The 13,139-nt window shown below is 47.0% G+C and overlaps 1 protein-coding gene across 2 annotated transcripts in view; it reads left to right on the top strand.

Moving 5' to 3' along the window:
* Positions 1-12,535, top strand: part of kcnj16a (potassium inwardly rectifying channel subfamily J member 16a) — a 59,670-nt gene extending 47,135 nt beyond the window's left edge. For both annotated transcript variants that reach the window (XM_028791751.2, XM_051918965.1), the window contains one exon: positions 10,537-12,535. In XM_028791751.2, coding sequence (XP_028647584.1) covers positions 10,603-12,333 — 1,731 coding nt within the window. In that variant the 5' untranslated portion in view covers positions 10,537-10,602 and the 3' untranslated portion in view covers positions 12,334-12,535. The remainder of the gene's footprint in view (positions 1-10,536) is intronic.
* The last annotated feature ends 604 nt before the right edge of the window (positions 12,536-13,139 follow it).

Below are 13,139 nucleotides of genomic sequence, written 5' to 3'. Positions count from 1 at the left end.
AGTTCATTTACTGAGCCTGCTTGTGTAATTCAAGGTCACAGGGAAATCATTCCAGGCTGAGATGCCAGTCAGTCCCAGGGTACACTCACACGCTCATTCATTTAGGGTCGACTTAGAGTCTCCCAACAACCTAATGACAAATTCTATGGATTTTAAAAAACAGAATTTAATCAAACTTTATCTTACTACCGGGCAACATGGTTACCTCCACACACATCATAAGATAAATATAATGGAACCACCATGGGCAGACCTACCATCAGGACATTTTGGGTCAAAGAAACTTTTAAACTTTTTAGTGGAAGGAGAAAGAAAAATCGTCTGCTGGGCTTTCTTAACCCACTCAGGACAACAACTGCGATGCTAAGACATCTGTAAACGAAATCAGTTGTTTGCTTTGCTGATTTGAATGCAGTCAATTGAGTGCATTCATTAAACGTTCAAATCCTCGAAATAAAGTAACGGCTGGTGAGGGGAGCCACTGACAGGAGGAAGCAATTCTTGAACGTAAGAAGCAAAGATACGGAGACGCCATAACACGGCTCTCATTACCCATCAGATGGCATAAACGCGTGGACCTGAAACGGAAGCACCGGCGTTGAGCCGCCATGTCACCCGAGCAGTCGCTCTTTTTCCGATTGGCTGACGGCTTCTGTCAGAGCTGGGCAGCGTGACGAGTCCCAGCTGGCGAGGAGAGGCGTCCCTTCCACTACATCTTAGAAACCCAAGAGCGGGCCGCAGTGTGAGTGCGTGCGAGGGTGACAGGCCATTTCCTCCAGGCTCGCTCTTATCTCGAGTGCTGAAATTTACAGTAAATAATCTCCAAAGTTTCTACAACGGGCACTTGACACACAAAGGATGTCCGACACTGCTTTACAAAATTTGAAAAACAAAAATAGTTCAAAACAAGGAGCCGGTGGCCAAGAAATACAGCTGCAGGTTGTTGTTATTTTTTTTAGTTTTGTTTTGTTTTGGGTTTGGCAAAAACTCAAATGTTACTTAGAATCGGACGCTTGATTTTGGTAAAACGCTGGGAGCTTCATGGATGTCTTGGTGGTTTAGTAACTGCTGCCAGTCAGGCAGACACCAGAGCTGATCCTGATGCCCTGGTTATCGGTGAGCACCAGGCTGCACAAGGCAAAAGAATACCAGAGATCCACAGAGTTAACAATAAAACTAATAAAGGGGCACACTGGTTTAGATAGTGCCAACATACATCTACCCCTCATGGACTGTTCTGTAACAGGACCTTAACAAAGGCTTCTCCTGGTCTTCATAACACTTCAGTCAATTGGGTATTCATCTCCACTCACTGGCCACTTTACTAGGTACACCTTCCTAGTGCCGGGTTGGACCCCCTATTGCTTTCAGAACGGCTGTAATTCTTCATGCCAAATCTTCAACAAGGCACTGGAAACATTTCTCAAGGATTTTGGTCCGTTTTGGTCACGGAGTTGCTTCAGATTGGGTGGCTGCATATCCATGATGTGAATCTCCTGTTCCGCCACATCCCAAAGGTGCCCTACTGGACCCTACTGAACACCTTTGAGATGAATGGTGATGCTAACTGTGTGTCAGGTCTTCACATCCAGCATCAGTAGCTGTCCCCCACAAATGCTCATTTGGCTTAATGGGTACAAATTCCCAATGACACACTTCAAAATCTGCTGGAAAGAAGACTGAAGGTTGTTATGGGGGGAGGAACAACTCCATATTAATGCCCACAGTTTTTAAATGGGATGTACAGCAAGCTCATATAGGTGTGATGCTCAGGTCTTGATATATGTACAGGTGCTGGTCATAAAATTAGAATATCATGACAAAGTTGATTTATTTCAGTAATTCCATTCAAAAAGTGAAACTTGTATATTAGATTCATTCATGGGCGGCACGGTGGCGCAGTGGGTAGCACTGCTGCCTCGCAGTTGGGAGACCTGGGGACCTGGGTTCCCTTCCCAGGTCCTCCCTGCGTGGAATTTGCATGTTCTCCCCGTGTCTGCGTGAGTTTCCTCCCACAGTCCAAAGGCATGCAGGTTAGGTGGATTGGCGATCCTAAATTGGCCCTAGTGTGTGCTTGGTGTGTGGGTGTGTGTCCTGCGGTGGGTTGGCACCCTGCCCGGGATTGGTTCGTGCCCTGGGATTGGCTCCAACAGACCCCTGTGACCCTGTGTTCAGATTCAGCGGGTTGGAAAATGGATGGATTCATTCATTCCACACAGACTGATGTATTTCAAATGTTTATTTCTTTTAATGTTGATGATTATAACTGACATATAATGAAAGTCCCAAATTCAGTATCTCGGAACATTATAATATCAATTAAGACCAATGCAAAAAAAGGATTTTTAGAAATGTTGGCCAACTGAAAGGTATGAACATGAAAAGTATGAGCATGTCCAGCACTCAATATTTAGGTGGGGCTCCTTTGGCCTGGATTACTGCAGCAATGCGGCGTGGCATGGAGTCGATCAGTCTGTGGCACTGCTCAGGTGTTATGAGAGCCCATGTTGCTCTGATAGTGGCCTTCAGCTCTTCTGAATTGTTGGGTCTGGCGTATTGCATCTTCCTCTTCACAATACCCCATAGATTTTCTATGGGGTTAAGGTCAGGCGAGTTTGCTGGCCAATCAAGAACAGGGATACCATGGTCCTTAAACCAGGTACTGGTAGCTTTGGCACTGTGTGCAGGTGCCAGGTCCTGTTGGAAAATGAAATCTGCATCTTCATAAAGTTCGTCAGCAGCAGGAAGCATGAAGTGCTCTAAAGCTTCCTGGTAGACGGCTGCATTGACATTGGACCTCAGAAAACACAATGGACCAACACCAGCAGATGACATGACACCCCAAACCATCACTGACTGTGGAAACTGTACACTGGACCTCAAGCAACGTGGATTCTGTGCCTCTCCTCTCTTCCTCCAGACTCTGGGACCTTGATTTTCAAAGGAAATGCAAAATTTACTTTCATCAGAGAACCTCACTTTGGACCACTCAGCAGCAGTCCAAAGGCGAGACGCTTCTGACGCTGTCTCTTGTTCGAGAGTGGCTGGACACAAGGAATGCGACAGCTGAAACCCATGTCTTGCATACGTCTGTGTGTGGTGGTTCTTGAAGCACTGACTCCGGCTGCAGTCCACTCTTTGTGAATCTCCCCCACATTTTTCTTTCCCAGTCCTCTCCAGGGTGCGGTTATCCCTCTTGCTTGTACACTTTTTTCTACCACATCTTGTCCTTCCCTTCGCCTCTCTATTAATGTGCTTGGACACAGAGCTCTGTGAACAGCCAGCCTCTTTAGCAATGACCTTTTGTGTCTTGCCCTCCTTGTGCGAGGTGTCAATGGTCGTCTTTTGGACAACTGTCAAGTCAGCAGTCTTCCCCCTGATTGTGTGGCCTACAGAACTAGACTGAGAGACCATTTAAAAGCTTTTGAGTTAATTAGCTGATTAGAGTGTGGCACCAGGTGTCTTCAATATTCAACCTTTACACAATATTCTAGATACTGAATTTGGGACTTTCATCATTTCATTTGTGAATTTCCCATTGGGATTAATAAAGTATCTATCTATCTATCTATCTATCTATCTATCTATCTATCTATCTATCTATCTATCTATCTATCTATCTATCTATCTATCTATCTATCTATCTATCTATCTATCTATCTATCTATCTGCCTTATCCTGCCTACTACACTAAAATTAAAATCTATCTATCTATCTATCTATCTATCTATCTATCTATCTATCTATCTATCTATCTATCTACTATGCTAAAATTAAAATCTATCTATCTATCTATCTATCTATCTATCTATCTATCTATCTATCTATCTATCTATCTATCTATCTATCTATCTATCTATCTCATTAGTTGTCAGTTATAATCATCAACATTAAAAGAAATAAACATTTGAAATACATCAGTCTGTGTGTAATGAATGAGTCTAATATACAAGTTTCACTTTTTGAATGGAATTACTGAAATAAATCAACTTTGTCATGATATTCTAATTTTATGACCAGCACCTGTATAGCCATATTATGTAGATAGATAGATAGATAGATAGATAGATAGATAGATAGATAGATAGATAGATAGATAGATAGATAGATAGATAGATAGATAGATAATGTCACTTACCAATTCTGAATGTTCATCTGCAGTTCAGACACTCATTTGACACGTGACCCAGCTTCCATTTCCTCCACTTTATCAATTATGTCCGACTGAGCCTGCTTTGGTTCCATAGCTGATCCTGCCGACTACGCCAGTGTAAGAATAGACAGAATTTTAAAAAGGATTGAGGTTCAAGCTGGTAACCACATTTAATTTCATTTAATATAACCCCCCCCCCCCCCCCCCCCCCCCCCCACACTTAAAATTGCATGGATGAGCCTTGCAAACTCCACACTGATGTTAATCAGGTTAAGATTTTGACTCGACTCCCAGGAGCTGCGAAAAGAAAGGTCTGCCCAATCCACAACACATGACGGGGGTGTTCCCCAGACACACACCTTCCTGGAGCTTTTCCATAATTTAAAACTCGCAGGGTTTGTTTAATCTGCTGAAGTGTTCAACCTCCCTCTAAGCTGGATCACTCTTCTTTTGGAGGATTTGTGACACAACAGAAATAGAAAACCTCTCCACAGATCTCATTACCGATCTTCAGTTTTTGAAGTGGATTTCCTTTCCAGAACAAAACACTTTAACAGAAGATAATCCAATCGAATACAATAATTTATTGCAAAGATAACCCATGAAAACTGAAATCTGATACTTTTTATTTTATTTTTTTTTTGCTTGTAAAAGCAGACATTAGTAAAAACAGCTTTCATCCATCATAAAAAGGGAATCATTATGCCGTAATACCACCCAAAGAATAACAAGGAAGTGGCATCATGTTTAGTCTGCAAATTGGATCTTACCTGCGCCAAAGGAGCCATTCAGATGTTCAGCCTGACTTGAGTGTACCAGGACAGGCACTCCACGCAGGCTCCACTTTAAGAGGCTCCCATGGACATTGACAGTGTGCTGCCTGCACAATCCACAGATCTTCACTTTCCCAACATCCCAGCACTGCCACAGGGCAGAAATATATCTGAACGGAGAGTGAGGACACAGAAAGTCCTAGTGGGAAATTCCACCCATACGGGTCGAACTATTGCTCAGCACAACCAAAGCATGACAACAGAGGTATAAGAAATAGATAAGGAGACACCTGAACACAATGAAGCCCAAGAAAAGTGGAGTCACCCTTGTACCTGCAATTCCTACAAAGCCCTTGTATCCAGGCTTATCTCACTCATGTAGAGACCACCATACTTATTTCTTAGTGTCTCCTCCGTTTAATCTGTGCCCACATATGCTGTGTGCCCCCAGAACAGACACATCAGTACATTTCCTCCATCCTTCACACTCATGTTCACATACCAAACAGTCGTGGCAGCCCCAGAGACCTGTACAGTCTAACACAGTTTTTCTTGTGTACATCATAATACTCATCTTCTAGTACAAAACCTGTGCCAGGGTATACAGCCCCCCTTCTTCCCTATGCAGAGACCCTCCTCCCTGCTGAGGAATAATGGATGGACAGACAAAAAAAATTGTTTATTGTAATATTTATGCAGCTTTGTGCATGTTTTTAGTGTTACTTTCGATTTTTGTAATTATTTTCTGGTGCTTACTTTGTATTTCAAATCCACCTTAAAAAGGATAAGTGTCTCTGTGTCTTTGCATCTGTGGGTCTATCCAATTGCTATGTGTCTGTTATTCCGACAGGTTGCATATTACAAACAATAAAATGCATTGAATTGGTCTTTCTAACAGATGGCGCAACACAAATATTAACACTGATTTAACAAATCCACTATCAAATGGCATATAATAGAGATATATGCGTTGTTTTTGTCATTCCAATACATGACACATCACAAACATTTACAGTAATAAAATGCATTGCATTGATCTTTCCAACAGGTGTTGCCTCACAAATATTAACACTACTTTAACAAATCCCATACCAAATGGTATATAACAGGGACATATGTATTGCTTTATGCCCCTGGTAGGGCCACCCAAGGCAAACTGGTCCTAGGTGAGGGATGAGACAAAGAGCGGTTAAACAAACCTCCTATGAAGAAAAACAATTTTGGACGGCGTTTTCCCTTGCCCGGACGCGGGTCACCGGGGCCCCATTCTGGAGCCAGGCCTGGAGGTGGGGCTCGATGGCGAGCGCCTGGTGGCCGGGCCTGCACCCATGGGGCTCGGCCGGGCACAGCCCGAAGAGGCAATGTGGGTCCCCCTTCCCATGGGCTCACCACCTATGGGAGGGGCCAAGGAGGTCGGGTGCAGTGTGAGTTGGGTGGTGGCCGAAGGCGGGGACCTTGGCGGTCCGATCCTTGGCTACAGAAACTGGCTCTTGGGACGTGGAATGTCACCTCTCTGAAGGGGAAGGAGCCTGAGCTAGTGCGCGAAGTTGAGAGGTTCCGGCTAGATATAGTCGGGCTCACCTCGACGCACAGCTTGGACTCTGGAACCAATCTCCTTGAGAGGGGCTGGACTCTCTACCACTCTGGAGTTGCCCCCGGTGAGAGGCGCCGAGCAGGTGTGGGTATACTTATTGCCCCCCAACTTGGAGCCTGTACATTGGGGTTTACCCCGGTGGACGAGAGGGTAGCCTCCCTTCGCCTTCGGGTGGGGGGACGGGTCCTAACTGTTGTTTGTGCGTATGCACCGAACAGCAGTTCGGAGTACCCACCCTTTTTGGAGTCCCTGGAGGGGGTGCTAGAGGGCATACCTTCTGGGGACTCCCTCGTTCTGCTGGGAGACTTCAATGCTCACGTGGGCAATGACAGTGAGACCTGGAAGGGCGTGATTGGGAGGAATGGCCCCCCTGATCTGAACCCGAGCGGTGTTTTGTTATTGGACTTCTGTGCTCGTCACGGATTGTCCATAACGAACACCATGTTCAAGCATAGGGGTGTTCATATGTGCACTTGGCACCAGGACACCCTAGGCCTCAGTTCGATGATCGACTTTGTGGTCGTGTCGTTGGACTTGCGGCCACATGTCTTGGACACTCGGGTGAAGAGAGGGGCGGAGCTGTCAACTGATCACCACCTGGTGGTGAGTTGGCTTCGATGGTGGGGGAGGATACCGGTCAGGCGTGGTAGGCCCAAACGTGTTGTGAGGGTCTGCTGGGAACGTCTGGCAGAGCCCCCTGTCAGAAGTAGCTTCAACTCCCACCTCTGGCAGAACTTCGACCACATCCCGAGGGAGGTGGGGGACATTGAGTCCGAATGGGCCATGTTCCGTGCCTCTATTGTTGAGGCAGCTGACCGGAGCTGTGGCCGTAAGGTGGTCGGTGCCTGTCGTGGCGGCAATCCCCGAACCCGCTGGTGGACACCGGCGGTGAAGGATGCCGTCAAGCTGAAGAAGGAGTCCTACAGGACCCTTTTGTCCTGTGGGACCCTGGAGGCAGCTGATAGGTACCGGCAGGCCAAGCGGAATGCGGCTTTGGTGGTTGCTGAGGCAAAAACTCGGGCGGGGGAGGAGTTTGGGGAGGCCATGGAGAATGACTTTCGGACGGCTTCGAGGAGATTCTGGTCCACCATCCGGCGTCTCAGGAAGGGGAAGCAGTGCAGTGTCAACACTGTGTATGGTGGGGATGGTGCGCTGCTGACCTCGACTCGGGACGTTGTGGGTCGGTGGGGGGAATACTTCGAAGACCTCCTCAATCCCATTAACATGCCTTCCAATGAGGAAGCAGAGCCTGGGGACTCAGAGGTGGGCTCCCCCATCTCTGGGACTGAGGTCACCGAGGTGGTCAAAAAACTCCTTGGTGGCAGGGCCCCGGGGGTGGATGAGATACGCCCGGAGTTCCTCAAGACTCTGGATGTTGTAGGACTGTCTTGGCTGACACGCCTCTGCAACATCGCATGGACATCAGGGACAGTGCCTCTGGATTGGCAGACCGGGGTGGTGGTCCCCCTCTTTAAGAAGGGGGATCGGAGGGTGTGTTCCAACTACAGAGGGATCACACTCCTCAGCCTCCCTGGAAAAGTCTATTCAGGGGTCCTGGAGAGGAGGGTCCGTCGGATAGTCGAGCCTCGGATTCAGGAGGAACAGTGTGGTTTTCGTCCTGGTCGCGGAACAGTGGACCAGCTCTATACCCTTAGCAGGGTCCTGGAGGGTGCATGGGAGTTTGCCCAACCAGTCTACATGTGTTTTGTGGACTTAGAAAAGGCATTCGACCGTGTCCCTCGGGGAATCCTGTGGGGGGTACTCCGAGAGTATGGGGTACCGGCCCCCCTTGATAAGGGCTGTTCGGTCCCTGTACGATCGGTGCCAGAGCTTGGTCCGCATTGCCGGCAGTAAGTCGAAACCCGTTTCCAGTGAGAGTTGGACTCCGCCAGGGCTGCCCTTTGTCACCGATTCTGTTCATAACTTTTATGGACAGAATTTCTAGGCGCAGCCAGGGTGTTGAGGGGGTCCGGTTTGGTGGGCTCAGGATTGGGTCACTGCTTTTTGCAGATGATGTTGTCCTGTTTGCTTCATCAGGCCGTGATCTTCAGCTCTCTCTGGATCGGTTCGCAGCCGAGTGTGAAGCGGCTGGGATGAGAATCAGCACCTCCAAATCCAAGACCATGGTCCTCAGCCGGAAAAGGGTGGAGTGCCCTCTCAGGGTTGGTAGCGAGATCCTGCCCCAAGTGGAGGAGTTCAAGTATCTCGGGGTCTTGTTCACGAGTGAGGGAAGAATGGAGCGTGAGATCGACAGGCGGATCGGTGCGGCATCCGCAGTAATGCGGGCATTGCATCGGTCTGTCGTGGTGAAAAAGGAGCTGAGCCGCAAGGCGAAGCTCTCAATTTACCAGTCGATCTATGTTCCTACCCTCACCTATGGTCATGAGCTATGGGTAGTGACCGAAAGAACGAGATCGCGAATACAAGCGGCTGAAATGAGTTTCCTCCGCAGGGTGTCTGGGCTTTCCCTTAAAGATAGGGTGAGAAGCTCAGTCATCCGGGAGGGGCTCAGAGTAGAGACGCTGCTCCTCCGCATCGAGAGGAGTCAGATGAGGTGGCTCGGGCATCTGATCAGGATGCCTCCTGGACGCCTCCCTGGTGAGGTGTTCCGGGCACGTCTAACTGGGAGGAGGCCCCGGAGAAGACCCAGGACACGCTGGAGGGACTATGTCTCTCGACTGGCCTGGGAACGCCTTGGGATTCTCCCGGAAGAGCTAGAAGAAGTGGCCGGGGAGAGGGAAGTCTGGGCATCTCTGCTCAAGCTGCTGCCCCCGCGACCCGACCTCGGATAAGCGGGAGACAATGGATGGATGGATGGCATATGTATTGCACTTGCCTTTCCAACAGATAACACATCACACACATTTGTAGTAATAAAATGCATTGCATTGATCATTCCAACAAATGACGCATCACAAACATTAACACTGCTTTATCGAATCCCACACCAAATGGCAAAATACAGGGACATATACATTGTATTTGTCATTCCAATACATGACACATCACAAAACATTTGTAGTAATGCATTACAGATGTTTGTGATGCACCATCTGCTGGAATGACACAAGCATTTTAGTGCTGTAAAATTTGTGATGCTCCATCTGTTGGAATGGAAAATGCAATGCATTTTAGTACGGTAAATGCTTATGATGCACCATTTGTTGGAATGGCTAATGCAATGCATTTTAGTACTGTAAATGTTTGTGATGCACCATCTGTTGGAATGGAAAATGCAATGCATTTTAGTACTGTAAATGTTTGTGATGCTCCATCTGTTGGAATGGCAAATGCAATGCATTTTAGTACTGTAAATGTTTGTGATGCACCATCTGTTGGAATGGAAAATGCAATGCATTTTAGTACTGTAAATGTTTGTGATGCTCCATCTGTTGGAATGGCAAATGCAATGCATTTTAGTACTGTAAATGTTTGTGATGCTCCATCTGTTGGAGTGATGAATGTGATGCATTTTATCATTACAAATATGGAGTGTGGTATCTCTGCAGTCCGAAACCTCCACCCTGGAGCTCCAAGAGAATGGAGCTAACTTATTTGACAGTATTTGGCATTATTTGATTCAGATAACAGACAATGCCCTCAAAAGCAATGCCCTCATATCCACCTGAGTTTAAAGAGGCTGCCAGTTTTGGCTGAGAGTTCACTGATTCTGAAAATTGTGACTGTAACTTTTCCTGGTGATGTCATCTGAGCTGTCAACCCAGCCTCTTGTCCTACTGTGTGTCTCCACCACCACAATTCATGGATTTTTCTTCTGGACTTGTCACTCAAGACAGAGGCTGTGACAGTTCTTCTCAAGCTTTTGTGGTGTTATGATGACATTTAAAGGTGTATTTTAAAAGACACAGTCCCATTATAGGTCTGTGCAGGCCAAAGCCTGCCTGCAGATTTTAGGGGCTGGCTGCCTTGCATGGGGCTTGGTTTAGTGCTGAAATGATAATCATGGGTTTGTACCAATTGGCTAAAAATATTTCCTCTCTTTGCTGTTTTTGCAGGAGTGAATCCTTGAGGTGTACAAGTTCATGCTGTACTGCTGCTGAACTCCAAGAGCCCAGCTAGAAATGAGCTACACCAGCACCCAGTACGTTACTCTCCAACTTTCAGATGGGTCTCGGAAGTTGAGCTTTAGCAAAGCTGTGGGCCAGAAGTCGGTTGGGCAGAACAGGCGACAGAAGAGGAGTCGTTACGTCCAGGAGGACGGTAGCTGTAATGTTCTTTTTCATCATCTGCCTGGGGAATGGGGCAGCTACATATCCGATATCTTCACCACTTTAGTAGAGATCAGATGGCGCATCATGCTTCTTATCTACTCCCTTTCATATGTCTTGTCCTGGCTTTTTTTTGGGGTCCTCTTCTGGCTGATCGCTATAATCCATGGAGACATGGATGACCCCAATAATGATCCCTGCATGGCCAATGTGCGCAGTTTTGCGGGGGCTTTCCTCTTCTCCCTGGAATCCCAAGCCACCATTGGCTATGGATACCGCTGTGTGACCGAGGAGTGCGCCCTGGCCATCATCCTCTTGACCGCCCAGTCCGTCCTGAGCTGCATCATTGACACCTTCATCATCGGAGGTGCCGTGGCCAAGATGGCTTCTGGCAGGAGGAGGGCTCAGACAATTGGCTTTAGTGACTGCGCTGTCATCTGCCTCCGGGATGGCAAGCTGTGCCTAGTCTGGCGCATTGGTGATTTCCGTCAGAATCACATGGTAGAAGGTACTGCAAGAGCACAGCTCCTCCGTTTTCAAGACCACCCACGTGGCAAGGTGTCCATGACCTACCATGACCTGAAACTGTCAGACAATGAGGTCATCCTGGTCACGCCAGTCCTGATAGTCCACGAGATAGGACCTGGCAGCCCCTTCTATGGCATGAGCAGGCGAGATCTCCTGCAAGAAGACTTTGAGCTAGTGGTCACTTTTACCTACACTGGTGATTCCACAGGGATTCTGCACCAGACTCGCACAGCTTTTGCTCCTGAAGATATCCTCTGGGGCCACCAGTTCCTGAATATGCTGAAGGTTAAAGAAAGATACTACAAGGTAGACTATGCAGAGTTCAACAATACCAAGGAGGTCTATGCGCCAGACTACAGTGCTGAGGAGCATAACCAAAAAGAGCAGGCCTGGTTTATCCAGCCTTGTATTATCAGCCACGACACGGAAACCAAAACAAGCTATCCCGAGCTCAAACCATCCATAACCAGCAAAAACCATGAAAACCAACTCCACAAATCCAATGAAGTCCTTCTAGACCTTCAGGAGCCTGAAATTACAAAAAGCTATCCAGAGCAATGTGGGGAAACCAAACTGTGCGTCTCAGACCTTCCGGGGCCTGAATCCTCAACAGGCCTTTCCAGTTGCAATGGACCAGAGTCAGAAAGCAGCACATCAGACCAACCTGGTCCCAAAAACAGAAGGAACCTTCTAGACCTCGAGGAGCCCATTCTCGTTACACCCCACTCAGGACCTGAGATCCCAGGAACTGGCATAAATCATGGAGTCGGCCCCAATGTCATACCTTCAGACAACGTGACACCCAAGGGCGGCACCAATCATCCAGATATTCAAGACCTACACCCTGGCGTGAAGTGTTCGGCCCTTCGACAGTCCGAGAGCGGCACAAAGCATTCACCTGATATCAATAATCTTTTCGTCCATCAACCGTGGGACAAGCCACCAGAGGCCATCAGCAGAGAGGGAATGATGAAGGAGAACCCAACAGAGGAGGAACCGCTGTACGCGAAAGCTTCTCTTCCGACGGGTAACATCTCAAGAGAGACTCAGCTGTGACTCGGGAGCTGATCGGTCTTTGAAATCAGAAAGTGAGGACAGGAAAGGAGGGACAGATCTCCAGTTCTTCATAAACGTTCTTCAGAGGAACTGGTGCATCCTCTCAGTCTTTACCTTCATCCATGTGTCAATTTTGATTTTCACTGTAGCACCGTCCAATGATTTTTTTATGGGTACAAATAAAATTTCATAAGAAGCCTAAGCCTAACCCTAAGCCTAACTAACTAACTAACTAACCCTAACCCTAACACTCTACATGTTTATGGTGGTCCTAAACTTAAAGTTAGTAAAGGTAGGTCCCTAATCTTAATATTTCCTCTTCTGGCCTAACCCTAAAGAGGCCCTAATCTTAAATATTATTTATTTAAACCCTTATCTTAACATTTTAAAACCCTAATGAACTCTGTTAAAAAAAATAGGTTTCTCTCATAACCCTACCTTTCATTTTAAGTTATGGAAGTTTTTAATACTCTGTTTTTAGCTGCCTTTAATTGTTTTTCAAACCTAATAATTATTTACTTAGAAAATGTGTTTTTAACTGTTGCAACAGATAGGGGGCACTGTCGTCCCCTTGAACCCTCAGACGACACGTCAGATACCAGGTAAAAGTCCAAATAATTGAATTTATTATAATAATAGTGTGCACCAAGCACCTCCACTCCACAATACTCCAATAAATCAATAATAATAATAACAAACACAATCCTCCAACTCCCAGCAGCTCCGTCACACTCCCACCCAACTCTGGCTCCATCTGCTGGGGTTTCCCACAGTCCTTTTAAAGTCAATGACCCGGAAGTATTTCG

This window comes from Erpetoichthys calabaricus, chromosome 14 (assembly GCF_900747795.2).
Source record: "Erpetoichthys calabaricus chromosome 14, fErpCal1.3, whole genome shotgun sequence".
Taxonomy (NCBI): domain Eukaryota; kingdom Metazoa; phylum Chordata; class Cladistia; order Polypteriformes; family Polypteridae; genus Erpetoichthys; species Erpetoichthys calabaricus.
This window is presented reverse-complemented; position numbering and strand designations above follow the sequence as displayed.